Raw genomic sequence first — 21177 nt, forward strand, 5'->3', positions numbered from 1 at the left:
GTTCATGGGGTTGCAAAGAGTCAGACACGACTCAGCGACTGAACTGAATTGAACTGATACTAGTAGTTGGATTGCTGGGTCATGGTAGGTTTTTTTTTCCTAATTTTTAAAGGAATCTCTGTACTGTTCTCCATAGTGACTGTATCAGTTTGCATTCCTGCCAACAGTTGGCAAGAGGGTTCCCTTTTCTCCACACCCTCTCCAGCATTTATTGTCTGTAGATTTTTTGATGGTGGCCATTCTCACTGGTGTGAGGTGATACCTCATTTTAGTTTTGATTTACATTCTCTAATAGTAAACGATGTTGAGCATTTTTTCATGTGCCTATTAGCCTTCTGGATATCTTCTTTGGAGAAATGTCTGTTTAGGTCTTTTGCCCATTTTTTGATTGGGTTGTTTGTTTTCTGATATTGAGCTCCGTGAGCTGCTTTATATTTTGGAGATTAATCCTTTGTCCCTTGCTTCATTTGCAGTTACTTTCTCCCATTCTGAAGGTTGTCTTTTCATCTTCTTTATGGATTCCTTTGGGCAGGAGGACTTTTAACCGCTGGACCACCAGGGAAGTCTCTTAAGTGCTGTTTTTAGAGAAGTTGCTAAGTGCTGTTTTTATACTGAGAGGTAGAAACAGTTTATGTAGCAAATTAAATAAAGCCTATCCCATGTATGACACAGGTAACTTGCTTCTCATATTTGTTAACCAGAGAGAGTAGTTGTTTGGCTTTGCCTGGAATATTTCCCAAACATTTGTTTATATGAGAGGTGGGGCCCTGCAGCTCCTGGGGGCTTAGACGGTGAGCGTCCCCTGTGCCCGGGGTGGCCAGCACTGCTCCCCGGCCCTAGTCCCCGCTCTCCCGTCCTCCACAGCCTCCCACCAAGGACCGGGCTCACGTGGTTACCCCTGGAAGTCAGTCTTCCTGCAAGAAGGGTGAAGTCAGACAGACCGCTTCCCACTACATAGATCAGTTTACATGCATGCCTGATGTGTGAAGACCCAGAAAAAAATAGCATCACTGTCAGAAGCGGCCTTCCGCCTCATCTCCACCCGCCGGACAGTCTCAGAGGCCCAGGTTCCTGGAATTCAGAAGACGCTTGCGAATAAGCACCCAGAAGGATAAAGAGCACCAGGGCGGCCGCCTGATCTCAGCTTCAGCTCTCAGAGCTGTCAAGTGCTTCAGCCGGAAACTTAATGTTATTTTAATGGTGCCTTTTACATCTAATATTTATACACGTCCTCAGTAGTGGCAGGTTACAAAGTGAGGCTTTGGAAAAGCTGCCGCTTTGGGCTAATTACAAGGCACCATGGCGCATTCACCCCGCTCTGTACTGTGAAACCAGGGACAGGAACTAATAAAGACTCTGCTTACCCACCAGCCAGTGAGGCTGTCAAGTACAGGAACCGCGACACATTTAGGGCAGGCTTTTGGTTGCCTGGATGTCAGAGGAGTACACATGTTTATGACAGCGCCTGGCAGTAGCAGAAAGTAGATGGCCTGAGGGCAGAAAGACACTCTATATACATGTAAGAGCAGGTGACTTGTAGCATTTGAAACCGAAGAGAAAAAGACCTTCCCCTCCCCACTCTGCCTGCGCCAGTGAAGAAAACCGGGGGCGGTGACTGCGAGGACAGAGCTGGGAACTGCAGGGGTGCTGACAGCTGGGGTCAGACACAGAGACATTTTTGGATTGTTTTGGCCTCCGGTGTGTTTAAAGGAGGTAGGGATGGATCCTGGCTTCTGTGAGGCAACCACAGAATCAAAGTAAAAGTCTGATTAGCAAGGCAGTCAGTGTGTGTCACATGAGGGGACTCTCCCTTACACACTTGCCTTGGGAGGTTTGCTTTTTCATTTTTCTACTTTACGTTTTTTAAAAAACAACCAATTTTTCTGGTGGGGAAAATGGTATTCTTTTTCATTATAAAGAACTTAAGTAATGCAGAAAAATATGAAGGTTTTCCAATTCTACCACCTTAAATTAACTCCCGTGAGTTTGGGGTGAACATCGTCCCAGGCTGATTTCCGTGCAGAGAGACCATTGGAAGGCTGGATTATGGGATGTGCAGATGGTGCGTTAAAAAAATAAGACTTTTGAAAATAAGAGGTTTCGTGTACTGTTCCTCAGTCCTGTTTGTTTATTCTTTGTTGTGTGGGGTCTTCCGTGCTGCGCGTGGCCCTCTCGTTGCAGTGACTTCTCGTTGCGGAGCACAGGGTCAGCTGCCCCGCGGCATGTGGGTTCGTCCCTTCCCAGGGATGGAGCCCACGGCCCCTGTATCGGCAAGCAGATTCCCAACACTGGACCGCTAGGGAAGTCCAGCTTTATTTTTGAAGAGGTGTGCCGTTCATTGCTTTTTAGTCTAGTTACAAGGATGGATAACCATCAGCACTGTCTAATTTCAGAAGATTTTTATCACCCCCAGAATAAACCCTGTGCTCAACTGGCCGTCTCTCCGCATTTACCCCTCACTCTAGGCAACTACTGATCTGCTCTGTCGCTATGGATTTTCCTATCCTGGACTTGGAAATGGACTCTTACAGTATATGGCCTCTTGTGTCTGGCTTTCCCCTGGTGTGATGTTTTCCCAGCCATCTACATCGCGTCTGTACTTCATGCCTTTCTTAGGTTTTTTAAAAATGTTTATTTTTATTTATTTATCTGGCTGCACCAGGTCTCAGCTGTGGCAGGAGGGATCTAATTCCCTGACCAGGGACCGAACCCAGGCCTCCTCCCTCGGGCGCACAGAGTCTTAGCCACTGGACCACCAGGAAGTCCTTCTGTGTCTTTTTATGACTAAAGAATAGTCCATCGTGTGGACAGAACCACATTTTGTCTCCCATCAGTTGGCGGACACTTCTTTCCCATTTGGGGCTCTTTGGAATAACGCTGCACGTGTACAGGATTTTATTGGTGCACATCTTCAGATTTCTTGGGGCTGCCTACAGGAATGGAATCTCTGGGTCACGTGGTAATTGTATGTTTAACACCTTGAGGACCTGCCAGACCATTTCCTGATGGGCCGCCCCGTTTCACAGTCCAGTCAGCAGCGTGGGATGATTCCAGTCCCTCAGCGTCCCCACCAGCGGTTGTAACTGCCCTTCTCTGACTAGTTATCCTAGTAGGTGCAAAGCAGTAGCTCAGGGTGGGTTGATTTGCATTTCCCTTTTGACTAATTATATAAAGCGTCTTTTTGTGTCTTATTTTTATAGTGTACTATAAAATGTGTTACATTTTACAGTGGAAAAATGTGTTACAATTAATTTTTACTGAATTTAACAGAGGAATCCAAGGAGGCCTTAGGTTTTAGAAAGCCTATGAGGCAGAAAGACTCTGGTTCCACAGGTTATTGGTGTTTCATCTGACAGAAGTGGATTGGATAGCTAGGAGATGGGGAAAAAAAGTTGACTCAGGATGACTCCTCAGAATGACAGATAAGCAGAAGGAATCATTCTGCCTTGAGAATGTTCTGAACTGCCAAGACTCCCACTTTATGTCGAATTTATTCTTAATCCATCTTTCGCCACCTGACTCTCCCTTCCATCATCACTTATTATTTTCATCCCTGACACACTCCACTGCCCCTTCCCCCCAGGTGCCCCCCCAGTGCTGCTGAGACTTAACAAACCATCTGCTTAGCTCCCTGGGCACAGAAGAGTTAGGAGGGCTACAGAATCTCAAAGGTTATTTATCACCCTGAGCAACTTCCTGGTAGCTGCAGACAAAAGCGCCCGGGCTCTCCTCTCACCGGATCCATTTCTGTCTACTGACGGAGCCCCTGTCTCCTCTCCCTGCCAAGGACAGGGCCCACCAAACCCCCACCTGCAGAGCCATAAGCCCGCTGCGGCTGGCAGACCGAGGTCCCGAGCCTCCGGGGACTCAGTGGCCCTCTGTGTCATATAGACTGCTGGCCAGCCAGGCCCCGAGAGCGAGCACCCCAGGTGCACGCGTGTCTCCACCTTTCGAGCCTAAAGGAGGTGCACGTGGCCCGCTGTGCCCCAGGGGCTGTCTTCTTCGCACGCCGTGTAAGCCGTTTCCACTTGTCTTCTCGGAGGTCTGCTTTCAAACAAATCACCAGAAACCTTCTAATGCAGAGAATGTTACGTCGTGCAGTAAAGCTTTCAAATGATTTGATGTCTCTTTCTCCCTTTTTTGTGGGTCAGTTCTTTGGATGTTTTCCTGGGCCTGCTTCTCTTAGAGGCCTGGATTGATATCTGTGCCTTTCTGGAAGAAAGACCTTTGATGACGCTTACCTCTGCCCAGAGGGGCACCCTCTTTGTCTTGTCCGTCTCCGTCCCCCCAGAACAGGTCTTCCCTGACCACACTCTGACCCTGGAAGCCCTAAACAGAAGGGGCAGGCCAGGGGGCTGTGTGCTCTCTGGCCCTTCCCCTGCAGATCCTTTAAAACTAAAGACACAGTCAGGTGGTAGTTAGAAGGCTGTGTGCTTGACCTGCTGGGACTGAAGGCTGTTTCTGCCCCATGTGTCGGAGCCAGCTCTGGTGGGCAGGGTGTGGTCAGGGTCCCCAGCTTGCCTTCCCCACTCTGCTGGTAGGAACCCCTCGTGACACGGGTTTGTCTTGGGCGGGCAGTAGCAGGCCTGGGAGCCGCACACCCGGCCACAAACAATTGCGCTTCCATAGTCTTTCCCAGAGTGGAGATCAGACACGGACGAAAGCTGAGAATTTATGCCGCAGCATAAGGCTGGCAACCACGGAGCCAGGACGCCTACAGCAAGGGGACCAGGGAGCCCACGGAGTCTGGCCTGGGCCGCCTTCAGAGGCTCCCGCCCTGCTGACTCAAGCCAGGAGGGCAGTCTGTCTTAAACAGGACGGAGCAGAGGACTGGATTCTGGAATCCAGTGTCAGCCCAGGGGCTGGGGCTGGGCTGCACTTGACTGCCTTGGACAGTTGCTCAGCTGATGCATTCTTAGCTCTGGCGTGGGGAACACTGCACCCCCGGCGTTTGCTCCTGGAGGCCCGCGAGGCGTGCACTTCCCTGGGCCACTTGGCCCTCACCGCACCTCCAGCCCGCCACCCTCTCAGGGAGCAGCCCGCCTCCCTGCCTTGGAAAGCATCATCCCAGCACTGTCCTGCGTTTCCTCCTGAATGCTGTATTTTGGCCATGATCCCTGAGCTGCCTCCATCCTGGTTATTTTGGGCCAGGCAGATCCAGCCAGTGTTGGGGCCTGTTGGGTCCCCACTCTATTGGGTGCCAGGCAAAGGCTGAGTCTGGGCGGTCAACTCAGGCCGGCTCTGCACTTTGAGCCACAGTGGCTGCAGCGGCCCGTGACCGCCAGGCATTCAGCTTCCAGGCGCTGGCTGCAGGCAGTATCCGTGCCTGCTTCCTGGGAAAGGGTTGCTGCAGAGATGCTTAAAAGAAGGCCTTGCAGGTGATTTCTGTTATGAGCCAATGCGTCACCTCAGCTCTTTCATCCAGTGGAACTCGTGTCAGCGGGGCCTGTGAGGAATCACCTCACACTCCCCGCCCTCCCTGCTGTGCCCTTGGAGTCCGCCAGCGTGGATAGCCCATCTCCATCCCCACCAGCGTGGTCTCGGGCTCAGTATGGGGAGGCCCCGGTGTGTCTTCACGTGGCTGGAGCTCACTGACCCCTCCTGTCTCCACCCCCTCCCCCAACAGGTGTTTGAGGAACTGTGGAGGAATGACGGCAAGACCCCAGCACAGATCGTTGCAGAAAAGAAGCTTGAACTGCTGCAGGACCCAGAGGCCCTGGAGCAGCTCTGCCGCTCCACGCTGGAGGCACATCCCCACGTGGTACGCGGCCCCGGGGGAGCGGTCATCACGCAGGCGCAGTGGCTTCGGGGAGAGGGTCGCCTGAGGACTCGCTCTCGGCGCCTCTGCTGCTCTCCCCCAGCAGTCCAGAGGAGCTTCCTAACAATGGTTGGCCCAGTTTCATCCGTAATCCCCCAATTAATTTTGTCAGTTTTTAGCTAAAGTCAAGAGATACAGTTAGGTGAACACTGGAAAAATGCAGCTTTTCCTGGGAGGAAGATCCACCCCTTCAGTTGAGTCTCATGGCATCCCGGTGGAAGGGGAAGTGAGCCACTGTCGACCTCCCGAGATGCGGGCGCTTTCACAGGGTCCCAGGGCTCTGTGCTGTAAGATGACCTGTTTATCAGAAAGCAGCAGGCGGGACTGCCTGCACAGGGACAGACACTTCAGTTCTCTGCCTTGGAGAGGTGGGAGGAAAGACAGAAGGTTTGAAAATCACTTGTAAATTATGGAGAAAGTCCTTCACGGGAACAGAGCTGGAAATCCAGTCATTTTGTGTTGTGAGCAGAGAACAAAATAGAGAAAAGCTAAAATGAGGCGCATCCCCCCCAAAAATTCTAATCATTGTGTAGAGATTCTTTTCAGTGGGGGAAAAACTGCTACTATCCCTTTCAGAATGATGCCACCCACTCATCAGCTTGCAGGGACACTAACAGCTCTGTGAAGAGCTCTCGATAAGGAAAATGAGCTTGCACGGGGTCTCGGCAGTCTCCATCTCCCAGCCTCATCTGGAGTGGCTGATAAAGACACTTCTCATTTCAGACTCAGTCTGCGGCACTGCGTGCAGCTCCTCGCAGGCGCTGATGCTGATCTGGGGCAGGAGGTCGGGCGGGCGACCCTGACCTGGTGGCTGTTTGACAGGCACTCAGCGCCCCGGCCTGCTCACCCGACACCCCCCACCCGGATGCTTGGGGAGCGTTGCCATCTCGTGGATTTGCCTTCAAGCCAAGGAGCTTCTTGGCAGGAAGCTGGGGGAGGAGGGCCCACTGAGCCTGAAGGGTTTGGGGTGGGGGGCGCTCACGATCCCGCACTGGGTGCGAGTGCCGAGGCTCAGCCGTGACACGCTGCAGCCCTCCTCGGCGCCTTTTAATCAGGAGGCCAGGGAGCAGGTACCTGCTCTGCCAGGAGCCCAGAAGCCTCCTCCAAAGGTCACCCTCTGCCCTTTGTCCTTTTCTCATTTTACATCTAATACAGAAAAAAAGAAACTAAATTTGTTTCAGTAAACCCAAACTCGATTTAGGATTTTTTTTAGGCAAGAGTCTCTGATTTCCCCTCTAAAATAATTTCTGTTTTTTAAGGTAATGGATCTAAAGAGGGGAAACGCCAGAGCTATAAACAAACTGATCGGGTTGGTCCGAAAAGCAACTCTGGGCCGAGCAGATCCGACAGCGATCAAGGAGGTGCTGGAGAGGCAGCTGTCATCCTGACGGGTTCGGGTCCCCCTGCTGAGGCCGGGCCGGAGCCTGTGCAAGCTGATGTCCAGGGCCCATCCAGATGGCCCTGCCCACCTGCGCCTCGAGATGCCGCCTCCACAGAAGCCTTCAGGGACATCACAGGGTTCCAGGAGAGGTGCGGCAACGGTGAGAAACGCAGGGACGCTGAGCGCACACGCTTTTTCGGATGCTGTACATCTTAGGACAACATCTTGCTCTGCAGGGCCCTCTCCGTTTGTAAGCGCATCCTCTGGGCCCAGCATCACCCCAGGTGCTGGGGGTGGGCAGTGGTGGAGAGAGACGGGGATCTGGGCGCAGTACTGCTTGGGGAGCTCTCATGGGGGCTGGAGGGTGTGAGCCTCAGTTACACCGTGAATAGTAGTGTTCTCCCACCCACTTGAGTAAAGCTGTTGTCGCTCACTCAGGGCTCTGGGACCCCAGAAAGCAGAGATCTGAGCATAAGTGATTTTTTTTCCTCCATAAAAGAGACAACATCAGTTTTCAAATAGATTTAATGAATAAAATATACTGAAATATCACATAAAAAATTACCTTATATGTCAAAGATTGTGCAGTTGATTGATAACTCCCCCTCCCCACCCTCAGGCCGAAAAGTTTGATAAGGAGATAAAAACGCTGTAGCACGAAACTGATTTGTTTTGCCTGGGAAGCGTAAGAGGACAGGACACACTAGTAGATGGAAATCGGGGCCTGTAGGGTCTCCGTGGTCCAGTTAAGAGCACCTCCCTGGAGGCAGGTTGCCTCCCCGTTCCCGGGACAGTGGCAGTGTTTCTGCCGCCTGTGTTACCTCTGACTCTGCGCGAAAGACTACGTTTGCAAGTGCTGATTTTTAAAAGCACACATCAAATAAGCTGACATAAGGACACAATCCTCGGCAGCCCCGACTTTACACTGAGTTCTCTCTGTGCTGAGAAGAGGACAGATGTCTCAATCATGAGCGGTGCTCCGGAGGCAGTGGGGACCCGGAGAAGAGCGGACGCCCCCGCCAGCGCCTCAGCTCTCCACGCTTCTGGTTGTGGACGGTGGCTCAGGACTTCCCTAACTGGGAGTAACGGGAGCCAGAAGAGCAGGGACAGGAAGGAAACCAGCCATCTGGTTTATTTCAGACAGGCATGAAGAGGTAAGGTTTTATTTTGTAAAAAATGAGTGACGCAGAAGTGTTGAGAACACGTGACGTCACCCAGGAAGCCCCTTACACGTCCTGTTAACGGTCCTGAAAACTACTGGGCCTGACAGTAAACTGTGTTCATCAAAACGCTTTTCGAGACAAAGTCAGAGCCAGTCCCCAACCCCTGACCCCCCACCCCTTTGCTCCTGAGACTGGAATCTGGCAGCAGCATGATTTTGTAAGAAACGGTAAGAGTTCAGTTTTGTTTTCCAAACTCCATTTTCACCAAAGATCTGGCTTCTTGGTCATCAGACTTTACAGAAAGCACTAGCCAACCTTTGCAGACCATTTTAAATCAAGGGCTGACTTGAATGGGACTGGGGAGGGGCGGGGACAGTTGAATGAAGACCGTTTACCAATGATATCGTGTCATATGTAAACTGTATTATGGACTGGGGTGAGGGTGGGGGGCAGAGAGAGAAGGAAATGGGTAAAGGGGTCGGCTGTATGGTGGCAGGCAGAAACAGCCCTCGGTGGCGAGCACCCTGTAATGTTGCGCGAAGCAGAAATACGTTAGCCACACGAAACATACAGACCAGTTACCGCGTTTAACACAGAGCGCTGAGTGCCGATTATCGTCCAGCTCCGACAGCTGCCCGTTATCTTGAATGCCCACTTCCGAAATCCAAAAAATCAGATTATGTTGTTATAACTGCTAATAGGAGAGAAAAAAAAGCACAGCTGGTATCTTCCTTGGAACCTGACTAGAGATTTGAAATACATGTTTATGTAACACCCTAAGAAATTCACAACGTATGGCTCTATCTGTAAAAAGGGCTTCAGTGAAATACAGTTGTAAATGCATTTTTGCATGAGTGTGAATTTAGTCTGGTGGTCTGCTATTCGGGGGGGGAATCTCATTAAAATGGATGAGTTGACGCCACAGGTGAAGCGATCGCCATCTGTCACTGGAATGCGCACACCTGCAGGCCGGGAGAGGGCTGTGCTGGAAGACTGGCTTCCCCGGGGGACCTGCTCAGGTACAAGGCATGTGCTCTGACTGAGGAGGTTGGCTGGCCGGTTCTGGTGGGAGGGGAGGGCTGGCAGCCTCAGGGCGTAGCATGCTACCAGGCAGAGAGTCCGTTTTTAGTAAAAGCTCATTAGATTTTTAAACTAAATTAATGGACAGGGACTTCCCTGGCAGTCCAGGGGTTAAGTCTCCATGCTCCACTGCAGGGGGTGTGGGGTTGATTCCTGGTCAGGGAACTAAGATCCCACAAGTCTCACAGCCAGAAAAAAGAAAAAAGATTGCCTTTAGTGGGGGCCCTTTCGTATGAGAGGTGGGTGCCTCCAACCTCTGGGCTTTTAAATTCTAGGACGAGGAAGGAGCTTCTTGACTCTGTCCAGGGTTCTGCATCCAGGTAAACTTCTGTTCCCATCTTTTAAGATGTAGGCAACCCTGGGGGGAAAAGTCATTATTTACACCAAGGTAAGGACTGATGCTGAAACTTCAATACTTTGGCCACTTCATGCGAAGAACTGACTCACTGGAAAAGACCCTGATGCTGGGAGGGATTGGGGGCAGGAATAGAAGCGGACGACAGAATGAGATGGCTGGATGGCATCACCGACTCGCTGGATGTGAATTTGAACTCCGGGAGTTGGTGATGGACAGGGAGGCCTGGTGTGCTGTGATTCATGGGGTTGCAAAGAGTCAGACACGACTGAGCAACTGAACTGAAGGATGTTTTAGCTGAGCTCCCCCCTCCTTTTTTATAATTAGTGAGAATCTGGAAGAAGACTATGAATTTTTTCAGGTGAACACCACCCTAAAGCTTTGAGTTGGCTCATTCAGCACATAACTCATGACCAGGACCCAGAACCTATACTGTATGTTTCATATCTGTTGAGTTTAGCAGCATCATTTTAAGGATCCTACGCAGTGGCTATTTGGGGAAAGAAAGAACACTAACTCTAACTGAAAGGCCGTCATTTCCACTCCCAAAGCAGCACGCAGATGGCCGCCATGCTTCTTCAGCAGGTTTTAGACAAATGCATCCATGGACTGTTTGTGAGCAGAGCTGATCCCTGATGGTCAGATGGAAAGCATCTGATTGAAATCTTCTCTCTGCCTCCCTTAGTCAAGCATCTTAGCCAAGATCATTCAAATATCATCGACCCCAAATTCCCTCTTTTAAAATATCCGCAGGGCAGCATGGGGCCTTGTTACAGGTGGGCCTTTTCTAGACAGGTCCCAATAAAAAGCTGCCACCCCAAGCAGCACAGACTTCTGCAGCCTCAGCTCCATGAAATGTATAACCTGGCTCAAGAGCTGCCATCACCCTTACCAGGTCGTGAAAGGACACGGTAACCCTCAGGTCCCCCAGAGATGCCTGTGGTGTGAGGGACGCTGCTGGCAGCCTCGCTCCTTGTGGGGGGCAGTAGGGAAAAAATACACAGTGACATGGGGGCAGGGAGGGGCAGTTTCAGCTAAAATCAGTCCCCATCTGAGGACTGCAAGTACAAAAGCCAAAGAACTTTGTCCCCGCAAAGCCTCAAGGAAAATTTTTTACCGAAGCCCTGTTTATCCTGTTAATGAGCTGCCAGGATAACCTGTCCTCCAGAACAAGGAATGGCCTAATAAAAGCCAGAATATAGAGAGGATTTGCTGAGGCAAAATTATCCTGAAACAATTCTTAGTCTTTCGAGAGCTCTTTCTAAAGCATTTAGGTTTATGATGGTCATTCAAAAGGGGGGAAAAAAAAGTCAGCTCCATTTTCTTAAAATGTTTCCTCCGTGATGTGATTTAAGAGTAGACTATAAACTTGTTTGACAGTGTTCTATCTTAGGCTGTTACTAGATGGAGAATCAGTGTTGTGTGACTTACAGACTGATGGCTGAAGCAAGAAGGGGTCGAGAACCTCTTCAGTGACCGGAAGCCTGGGCTGCAGAGGCCTGCTGTTCAGGAAGGGAATACCACCAAGCTGGCTGGGGTGCAGGGCCAGTGACCTCCAGCAGCATGGGCAGTAGTGTCGTTTCGTTTGGTCGCTGAGTCACACCTCACTCTCTGCGACCCCATGGGCTGCAGCACAACCAGGCTTCCCTGTCCGTCACCATATCCCAGAGCCTGGTGTCCACTGAACTCAAGTTCACGTCTGTTGAGTCGGTGATGCTAGCTAATCGTCTCACCCTCTGCCGCCCCCTTCACCTGCCATCAGTCTTTGCAGCATCAGAGTCTTTTCCAATGAGGGGGCCCTTTGCCTCAAGTGCAGTAAAATAGCTGACCTGCAATAATGTCCTTCATTTAAATGGCTGAGTGTACTGGCCATTCAGTAAACGCATGGCTGATGATTAGTGACCACACTAATCGGCCCGCCCCCACATGAGGTTGGGCATGCACTGCAGACATTCACCCTTCTGCCTGTGGCATGTCCCACCCCCACCCACGTTCCGATCAGGCAGCCCACCCGCAGTCCCAAACTCTGAACATAGCTGGAACCCCATCCACGTGGACTGCGCAACCAGGCTGAGTCAGAGACATCAAGAACAACTCTCAGCCCCGAGTACCCTGTGTCCTGTTTCTAGATTCTGTACCTAAGAGGACGCTCTCCCCACAATCCCCTGGCCCCAGGATGTCTTAATGGCTTGAAATCAACCACTGCAGCAGACCTAAATAAAAGCCACTTGCTGAGGAAAAGGAACCCCTGAGGACCCCTTCCTACATGTTACGGAGACACTGATTCCAATCCTAGCACCTGAAAGTATTTCACTAAGTAAAATGGGGACCATTTCACATTCCCTCTAAATATCAGGAAAAGGAAGTACCTACTAAAAAAACCCTGTCTCCTGTACAATGTCACGAACCTCTGTCCAGAGTTCATCAGGCACTCTATCAATCAGATCTAGTCCCTTAAATCTATTTCTCACTTCCACTGTATAATCATAAGGGATTTGATTTAGGTCATATCTGAATGGTCTAGTGGTTTCCCCTACTTTCTTCAATTTAAGTCTGAATTTCGCAATAAGGAGTTCATGATCTGAGCCACAGTCAGCTCCTGGTCTTGTTTTTGCTAACTGTATACAGCTTCTCCATCTTTGGTTGCAAAGAATATAATCAATCTGATTTCGGTGTTGACCATCTGGTGATGTCCATGTGTAGAGTCTTCTCTTGTGTTGTTGGAAGAGGGTGTTTGCTATGACCAGTGCATTCTCTTGACAAAACTCTATTAGCCTTTGCCCTGCTTCATTCCGTGCTCCAAGGCCAAATTTGCCAGTTACTCCAGGTGTTTCTTGACTTCCTACTTTTGCATTCCAGTCCCCTAGAATGAAAAGGACATCTTTTTTGGGTGTTAGTTCTAAAAGGTCTTGTAGGTCTTCATAGAACCAATTAACTTCGGCTTCTTCAGCATTACTGGTTGGGGCATAGACCTGGATTACTGTAATATTGAATGGTTTGCCTTGGAAACGAACAGAAATCATTCTGTCATTAAGGAAAGTTATGACCAACCTTGATAGTATATTAAAAAGCAGAGACATTACTTTGCCAACCAAGGTCCATCTAGTCAAGGCTATGGTTTTTCCCGTGGTCATGTATGGATGTGAGAGTTGGACTGTGAAGAAGGCTGATCGCCGCAGAATCGATGCTTTTGAACTGTGGTGTTGGAGAAGACTCTTGAGAGTCCCTTATACTGCAAGGAGATCCAACCAGTCCATTCTAAAGGAGATCAATCCTGGATGTTCATTGGAGGGACTGATGCTAAAGCTGAAACTGCAATACTTTGGCCACCTCATGCGACGAGTTGACTCACTGGAAAAGACTCTGATGCTGGGAAAGGTTGGGGGCGGGAGGAGAAGGGGACGACGGAGAATGAGATGGCTGGATGGCATCACCGACTCTGTGGACATGAGTTTGAGTGTACTCCGGGAGTTGGTGATGGACAGGGAGGCCTGGCGTGCTGTGATTCATGGGGTCGCGGAGAGTCGGACACGACTGAGCGACTGAACTGAACTGAACTAAAAAAACCACATCTCTGACTGGTTACTCCATCACTGCCATTTCATGTCTAGGACTTGACTCTATTCCATAAAATTGTATTTTAGGCTAAACTCAACCTGGAATCACTTTAAAATTTTAAAAACATTTACTTGGCTATTTCCAAAAATCAATTCTAAATATCCCAGTGCTCTCATATACTTTGAACCACAAAACCAGTTCATCTGGAACTTCACATCAGACTCTAAATCTGAATCTCAGTGAAAGATCCGCTATTGCAGGAACTTCTGACTCACCTCCGCTGCCCAGGACCACCAGGCCTGACACAGCGACCCCAACCTGGGCAGCACTGAAGCCCGTGCCCGCTGAGCCTTCCAACCTGCAGCACAGCAGCTGACGTGGGGGCCCACCACATGGTAAAGCGTCCCCGTGACGGAACATTCTACAGCACACCAAGTATCGTTGAAAATTCTTACCCAATCTCATTGCAAAGGAGATTTCTAAGGATCCCACCTGTTACTTTATGACTAGAATATTCTACTTCATTGTGTGTGTAATCAGTCACTCGGTCATGTCTGACTCTTCGCTACCCCAGGGACTGTAGCCCACTAGGCTCCTCTGTCTGCGTGTTTCTCCAGGCAACAGTACTGCAGTGGGTTGTCATACCCTTCTGCAGGGGATCCTCCTGACCCAGGGATCAAACCCGCGTCTCTTTACATCTCCTGCATTGGCAGGCAGGTTCTTTACCAGTAACACCACCCGGGAAGTCCATCTACTTCAGTACCAAGATTTTTCCCACCAAGGATTCCCGTCACCACCTGGCTGCCATTCAGTATCTCCGTCTGCCCGGACCAACGTTCATTTCTCCGGACTCCTCAGGTCTGCTCCTCTGTTTCAGCTTGCGGTCTGTGTGTGTGCCCTCACGCACGTCCTCCCCACCCCCAGACATCCTTACCCAGCCCACCTGGCTATTCCCCCTGGACTGCAGAGGTTCAGCCGTTCCCACGAATGTATTTCCAGGTTCATTTTCTGACTTCATGTTGAGAAACCCTGGACATAACACTCCGGTGGAGGGCTGCACTGGCTTCAGAAACCCGAACCGGTGTCTGCCTGAAGACAGACAGGGCTGGTGCGCGGGCGCACCACCAGCACCCTCCACGGGGGTCGATCCTCCCGCCTCCCACTCAGACTCACGCCACCTCCGTCCTGCTTGAAGTCTCCTTCAGTACCTATTTTAAATACATACTCTTCCCCAGGGGGGCCTTCCACATAGGGGACTGTAGTTTTCTGTCATAAAGCAGGAAAAAGACCACACCATCACCAGATGATGGAGAGAAGTGTAAACCAGAAAGGATATGGCTTCCGGAGGCAACTTGGGCATCTTATATACCCAGTGAGCCCAAACTGGAAGATAAATAACTTGTGCAAAGCAAAGCTGGAAGGTAATAAATTACAGCTGAAACTCCATCTTTCCGCTCCTCTCTCTCCACCTCCGAGACTCTCTTCCAGTGGAAACTTGTGCAAATATGAGTGGGTGCTGGGAAGCCAAGAGCAGGCCAGTGTGCCCCTCAGCCGGGCAAGCCATCTTTCTAGACAGGCAAACCCGAAGTCAGAATGCACAGCGAATCGGTATCTCCGGTTCCTTGCCTGGACCCGGAAGGCTGAGGCTGGCTCCGAGGAGTCACCTGGCCCCAGCCAGCACTCCAGCGGCCTCATCCCAGGGGGGACATGCCCACTTGGGATACGGAGCTGCTTCAAGGTCCCCGAACACAATGGCGGCCTCAGCTCTGCAGCATCTCATGCGCTTTTCTCCTTCATGCCCCTGCTGTACTAGGGCCTGATTAAAACCGCAGCAGCGCTCCCGAGGCACTGCCGCCAGGATCTCAGCAAAACACCCACAAAGAGAGGAGAGAGACCCAGAGCTTCCAATTTCCTTCCAAACAGAGCTCATCCTAGTTCCAAGCTTCTCACCTGCACACAGTACAGGGCAGCGGAATCTGATAACACCCATGAATATCGGTTGTTTATGGTCTTGTTTTTTTAGCCCACAATTATTTTGTGTGCTTCTCCCTCTCCGTGGGAGTAGACCGAGGCTCTGAGTATAATTATGCCTGGCGGAGTGGGCTGCAGAGCAGAGATGTGCTAATACATCACGACGGGGCCTTCTAATGAGCCCCATTACTCAGAAGGCAGTGTTTTTGTGTAGAGCGAGGCCCCAGCTGGCACTTGGCTTGGCGGGGCTCCCTATGACCTGTTGGCCCTTACATCCCAGTTCCCAAAGAGGCTGTACAGTTCCTGTTTCTCTACAAAGTGCAATACATTAGAAAAAGCAAACAGATTTTTAAATAATTATCAAGGTTTGTACAGATTGTATTTAGTTTACCTTTATCCTTTCCCCCACTCCATACTCCCCAAAAATACCCACCATGAGATAGTTTCACAAATGAATCAGTTTTTCATAAAACACTTAAAAAAATAACAATGCTTGTCTTCTTACATAAGCATCAGATACCATGCTTTGTTCATTGGGTTGATCAGAGTCCTAAAAACCAAAGTAACAGTTTGCATAGGCAGAGTTCATTGTGTGCAAATCTTACTAAAATAAGGCTATTTTCAGTGTTTAGGAGGTGATACAATGAGTAAAGAAAGCTCTCAAGTGACATTTCCCTGCATTCCACATTCTCTCTAGCTATACCTGACTTCCTGGGCAGAGAGCTGAGACCAGTGGGTTTGCCTGCACCATAAGGCAACATGTGTTGGATGGAATACAAGTGCCAGAAGCAAAACGCAAAAGGACGGATGATCCAGGCTTGTGTTGGAGGCAAAAGGGGCTCCATCTTTACTCCTCCCTTTGTAAGAGGGGGCCACGATGCAGAAGGCAGTGGGGCAGGTATGTGCTCATGTGCCGCTGGAGGGCCAGCCCTCCGGCACGGACACCTCCAGAAGTCACTGACCCCTGGTGGCCGCTGGGTGTGACTTATTGCTGCAAGGTGGGACCTACGCTCCCACTCAAAGGAATGGGAGGATAAGGACCAATACCTCCTGAGGAGGAAAAAAACGGAGCCCAGAAAGCCTGCCAAAGGAGCGAGCCGTAGGTGGGAAGACAAGGCGGGGAAACCTGGCTGGAGAGAGAGGAGGCGCACACAAGACCCCCCGCCCCCCAAATCAAGTATCGTCAGGAAGTCTCCAAGTAGAGATGTCTGTGAGCAGCTCTGCATTTAACATTCAGTCAAGACGCTAACACCGGAGCAAACCAGAACCTCTATGCCAGACTACCAGCAGGCGTCGTCCGGGTCGCCCAGGATCCTGCAGCAGAGGATGGAGTGTTCCTGGGCCAGGGCGGCCAGCTCCTTCAGGAACTCGGGGAAGAGGGCCGCTGCCAGCATGGTGTCCCGCACTGGCGGGGGCAGGCTGGGGGGTGCCCCCACCACCTTGGCTCTGTTTGTCATGAAGGGCTGAAGCACTCTTGGGGGGCCATCCACAAAGTTCTTGCCACTTCCTGTCCTGGAGGTGTCCTGAAAGGGATCTGAAACCAGAAGGCAGGCAGCGTGGTGAGGAGCCTCCAGAAGCCCTTCTGTCTGCCCCTTAAGTGACGTGTGGTGTTGGGGGGCGGCGTGCACGTTCAGTTCCCACTCTGACTGGAGTCTGAAGACATGGCCCCAGCACCCCCTACTTCCCTCTGAGACACTCAGATCCACCCAGCAGATCAGCTCCAGCATCAGGCATGGAACATAAGAGTTTTATCCCAATTCCCATATGAGGCTCTACAAGCAGAAACTGTGGCAAGAATATAGGTTTATCAGGAACCCTCTGCGCCTGGGGCGAGGCGAAGGGGAAAGAGGGAAAAGGCGTCTCCCCCTGCTGAGTCAGCCAAGTGAAGACGCAGGTGAGCGTGTGGTTCTCTAGGACAACAGGGGTTCGGAGTGACCACCCTCCCTTTGCCAGCTGAGCCCTGACCACCTCGCAGGGCTGTGCAAGGCGGCCTGAATCACACACAACACACTGCCCATGGCCTGGGCACAGGACTCCGGCCTCCAGGCCTTCCTGCCCCGATCCCAGCCCCTTTTGGGTGGGCTCTCCAGCCTTTGGGAGGAACAGAATGGATGAAGCCTTTTCAAGGTTGGAACGATGGAGGGGAAGCTGAATGCTCATAAGAGCAGACTGGGAACTCTCCACCACCGTGGGCACCTCGCAGCAGCAGGTGGCTTGGACCTTCCTTTCAAGCAAGGCTTCCAGGAGTTTCAATCTCAGTTCAGTAATATTCGTCAAAGATGATATGAACCAAATTTTGCATATCCAAGTGATCTGCATTTTCCTATCAAATCAGTTTACCATTAAAATGGTTCAACTTACCTGACTACTTAATTCCTGAAGATCTCTAGCCTTCCTATCGATAGGAATTATTTATGTCTTCCTCTGCCCCCCTCTCCAACAGACTCATTACTCCTTATAAATCATTATGTTCAAGCTCTTCATTATTTGGGCTGCTTTTTAGAATTCAGTCCCATTTCTCAACGCTCTTCTCAGAGTGTTGCTTAACTATGGTGCTAAAGATTCTTGACATTTATAGTACTTTCAATATCTCACTACTATAGTCTTCAGTGTTAAAAAAAAAAAAATCCTCCACTCTACTGCTTTAAATATCCTTTTAGACGAAAGCTTATCACAGCTCCATAAAGAACTGGGGAAGTTGTTGAGAATCTGCTGCTAACTTTCAGCAGAAACTCACACTATGCCTTGACAAGAGTGAGGACAGAGTGCTGACACCCCTGGGGACACAGCCAGCCCCCCAGCCCTGGGGGACCATGCCGGAGTGACACCGCCCCCAGCCCCACAGCACCCAGCTCTCCAGGTCCCGGCGGGTCCCACCCAGGAAGCTGGCCGGGATTCCCAGGGAGCTGGGGCACAGGCACCAGACCGAGACCCACACCCGGCATCCCCCCCCCGTGTCTGCACACCTAAGCCTCACCAGGTTTAAGAGGTACCGGAACAGTGGTTAAGGGCACAGACTCGGCCATGTACCGGCCAAGGGACATCGGGCGAGCTGGTTTACCTCTCTGTACGTTACTGCCCTCATTTCTCACAACTCACAGAAAGATGGAATCAACAGGTATAATGGACACGAGGACCTCTTGGTAAGTGTCAGCCATCACACTGCCATCAATTCAGTTGCCAGTGACTCTATAAACCACTTCCGCTTCCTGCCCTTGGAAGTGACCCCCCTGTTGGAGCCTCCCACTCATTTTATTTACCAGTTGGGGTCTGCAGGGCCCTTCAGCCTGGTGGTGCTATTTCTGTTCTTTCTCCTCTGTTAAGACTTTGAGGTTTCTGAGAGCTGAGCCCCTAAACAGTGTGTCCTGCATGGCCCCCAACACACACTCTCATCCACAGAAGCAGCTAATAGACCTTTGCTGAATGAATGAGGGAAGGAACCCGCCATCGCCAGCTGCTCCCTGCACCTCAGCTCCCTGGAGCCGGTTCACTTCCTCATCTCCATCTTTCTCTTTCAAATTTACTCTTTCCCCACAAAGGGCTTTTGTGGATCATTTACCCAGCTTGATCCATGAATTTAAAAGTGTCATCGCTAAGCCTCATTTACCCAGTTTGAATCCAAGAATTAACACTGTCTTCACTGATGAAGCTGGGGGCATGCCCAGTGAGGGAGGCAGAGGCCCAGCAGAAGTCGTGGTGGTTCTGTCCCAGCAGCACAGAGAACTCTCGGTTCTTTCCTTGAGTCAAACTCAACTCAAAAACAAGGGAGACTCGAGTTATGGTCCCTCCTGGCAACCAGCTAATCACATAATGGCTCGGTTTCCTTTTCCATAAAATGGAAATAATACCTACCTGACCCCTTCCAGAACTAGCAGTCAGTAAAAGCACTCTATACGTAAATAACAGAAAATACCACCTTTGTGGTTTGGAGTTTGTATTTGAGGCAAACATGAAATGCCTGGCAAGTGGCTGAGCCTCACAGACCGAGAGTCTCAAGAGTGACAATGTGACAGCACAGAAGTCCACCCAGACTTCTGATCGAAGCGTCAGTGAGGAGGCTGGTTCCACCAGGGCCTGCGTGCTGGGGCAGCTCAGGCTACAGGTCCGTGAACTATGCGCCCCTTGGAAAAGGGCCCAGTGTGCAGGCACAGCACCCAGCGGAGAAGGAAGGAAAGGAAGTAGAAACGTCAGAACCGGAGGGGCTTCCTAAACTGTTGCCCTGGGTCTGGAAAGCTACAGCAAAGGGTTTTCAGGACACTGCTGGAAAGACTGGAGAAGTCAGACAAGTGAGTTACCCTGCACCTCCGTAAGTGGTGCAGACAAGGAGCACAGACGCTAGACTCCCCAGGACGCGCCGCTCACGGGGTTCTGATCGCTCGCTGTTCTGCGCCCCTGTGAGAACCAGGCTCCCAGGCCCATCTCATCTATAAGCAATCATATCACACACGAGTCAGGTTTGTACAAGGGACAGACACCTTGGTCATTCTGTGAGTTGAAAGATGTTTAAAGTTGAGGGGAGGCTGCCACTTTGCTAACCTGAAAGAGGTTAATTAGGAGGTTAATCTGAAAAACTCCATCAAAGGGGAGTTTCCTATCCCAAGAGAGGCTTCCTACAAGTCAATGTCCCCTGAGAGTCACAGGCCTTAGAAATCATCCGCCACAGCTGCCTAACTGACCACCTTATGAGGCGGGAACAAGAGCCCCTGGGCACACAACCAGCAGCCACCGCCGTCACAGTCTGAAGCCAGGATGGAACACACGGTTTGAGTGACCCCTCCACCCCAACCCCATCACCTTCACCAGGATTGTGTGGGTCCAGAAGGCCAGTCAGGGCACGAGCCCTCAGACTCTCTGAACCAGGCACCTGGCCGACCTCTCCAGGCCAATACCTTCAGCCTCCTTCTACGAAAACGAAGCTAACAGTACCCTGCATGTCCACTGCACACTGATGTCTGAAAACTGTCTGTGAGGGCACCTTACAAACTGCGAAGTACAGTTAAAGACCAAGCCTGAGGGCGGCACGAGAAGACTCGAGTCGCCTTCTGTCTGGAGACTGCACATGGCCATGATCCCGCTCAGCTCTTCCCATCCAGGGGGTCGGGGGGTCTGCTCCACTCCTGCAGCTGGGCTGACCCAGTGGCTTGGCCAATAGAATGCAGCAGAATCAACCTGTTAGGTGGGGCGGGGTGGGGGCGTCCTGATCTGGGGCCTCAAGAGACTGTCTTCTGCTCCAGCTACCCCACAGCCATGAAGCTGCCAAGCCAGGGCAAACCCACTGGATGATGAGTAACACAGACCCTCATCACCCCATCACCCCGGCCAGCAGGGACCGGTGTGAGCCAGGCCCTCCCAGACGCCCAGCCATGCTGAGCAAGTCCTGCAGCATCAGTCATGCTCACCCAGAGCAGCAGATCAACATGGCAACCACACAGACTCATGAGCACATGTGATCAGTGTATTTGGAGTCTTTTGCGGTGGTTTATTACACACAAAAGCTAACTGGTACATCGCTCCCGCAGGGTGCGTCACAGCAGCGTGCCCCCTGCTCAGGAGGGAAGCCAAGAGGCTGACGAGGCTAGCAAAGGCCACAGGGGACCTGCAGCCCACCTTCCCACATATGGGGGGCTCCCCTCCGTCCAAGATCGGCCACCTGCTCTTCTCCACGGCCCATGCTTGAAGCTTCCCCCTCACTTCACCAGTGGCACAGGGCCCCCTTTCTTTCAGAGTCTGTCTTGCAGTGTTCTGATCACCTTTCACACCCTGAATTCTGCAGTCAGAAAGGACTCGAGACATGGAAGACAAACCTTCACTTGAGAGTCAAGGCCTAAGTCCTGTGAAACAAGTAACCAAG

General features: G+C 51.1%; 2 protein-coding genes across 9 annotated transcripts in view; one reads left to right on the forward strand and one right to left on the reverse strand.

Moving 5' to 3' along the window:
- Positions 1–9279, forward strand: part of GATB (glutamyl-tRNA amidotransferase subunit B) — a 94697-nt gene extending 85418 nt beyond the window's left edge. For both annotated transcript variants that reach the window (XM_055405476.2, XM_088827976.1), the window contains 2 exons: positions 5627–5761; positions 7078–9279. In XM_055405476.2, coding sequence (XP_055261451.2) covers positions 5627–5761; positions 7078–7206 — 264 coding nt within the window. In that variant the 3' untranslated portion in view covers positions 7207–9279. The remainder of the gene's footprint in view (positions 1–5626; positions 5762–7077) is intronic.
- A 153-nt stretch (positions 9280–9432) lies between these two features.
- Positions 9433–21177, reverse strand: part of FHIP1A (FHF complex subunit HOOK interacting protein 1A) — a 315123-nt gene continuing 303378 nt past the window's right edge. For all 7 annotated transcript variants that reach the window (XM_088827974.1, XM_088827972.1, XM_055405473.2 and 4 more), the window contains one exon: positions 9433–16860. In XM_088827974.1, the coding sequence (XP_088684100.1) occupies positions 16607–16860 (254 nt within the window). In that variant the 3' untranslated portion in view covers positions 9433–16606. The remainder of the gene's footprint in view (positions 16861–21177) is intronic.

The sequence above is a fragment of the Moschus berezovskii genome, chromosome 19 (genome assembly GCF_049115385.1).
Source record: "Moschus berezovskii isolate FMDL1 chromosome 19, NW_MosBer_1.0, whole genome shotgun sequence".
Lineage (NCBI taxonomy): Eukaryota > Metazoa > Chordata > Mammalia > Artiodactyla > Moschidae > Moschus > Moschus berezovskii.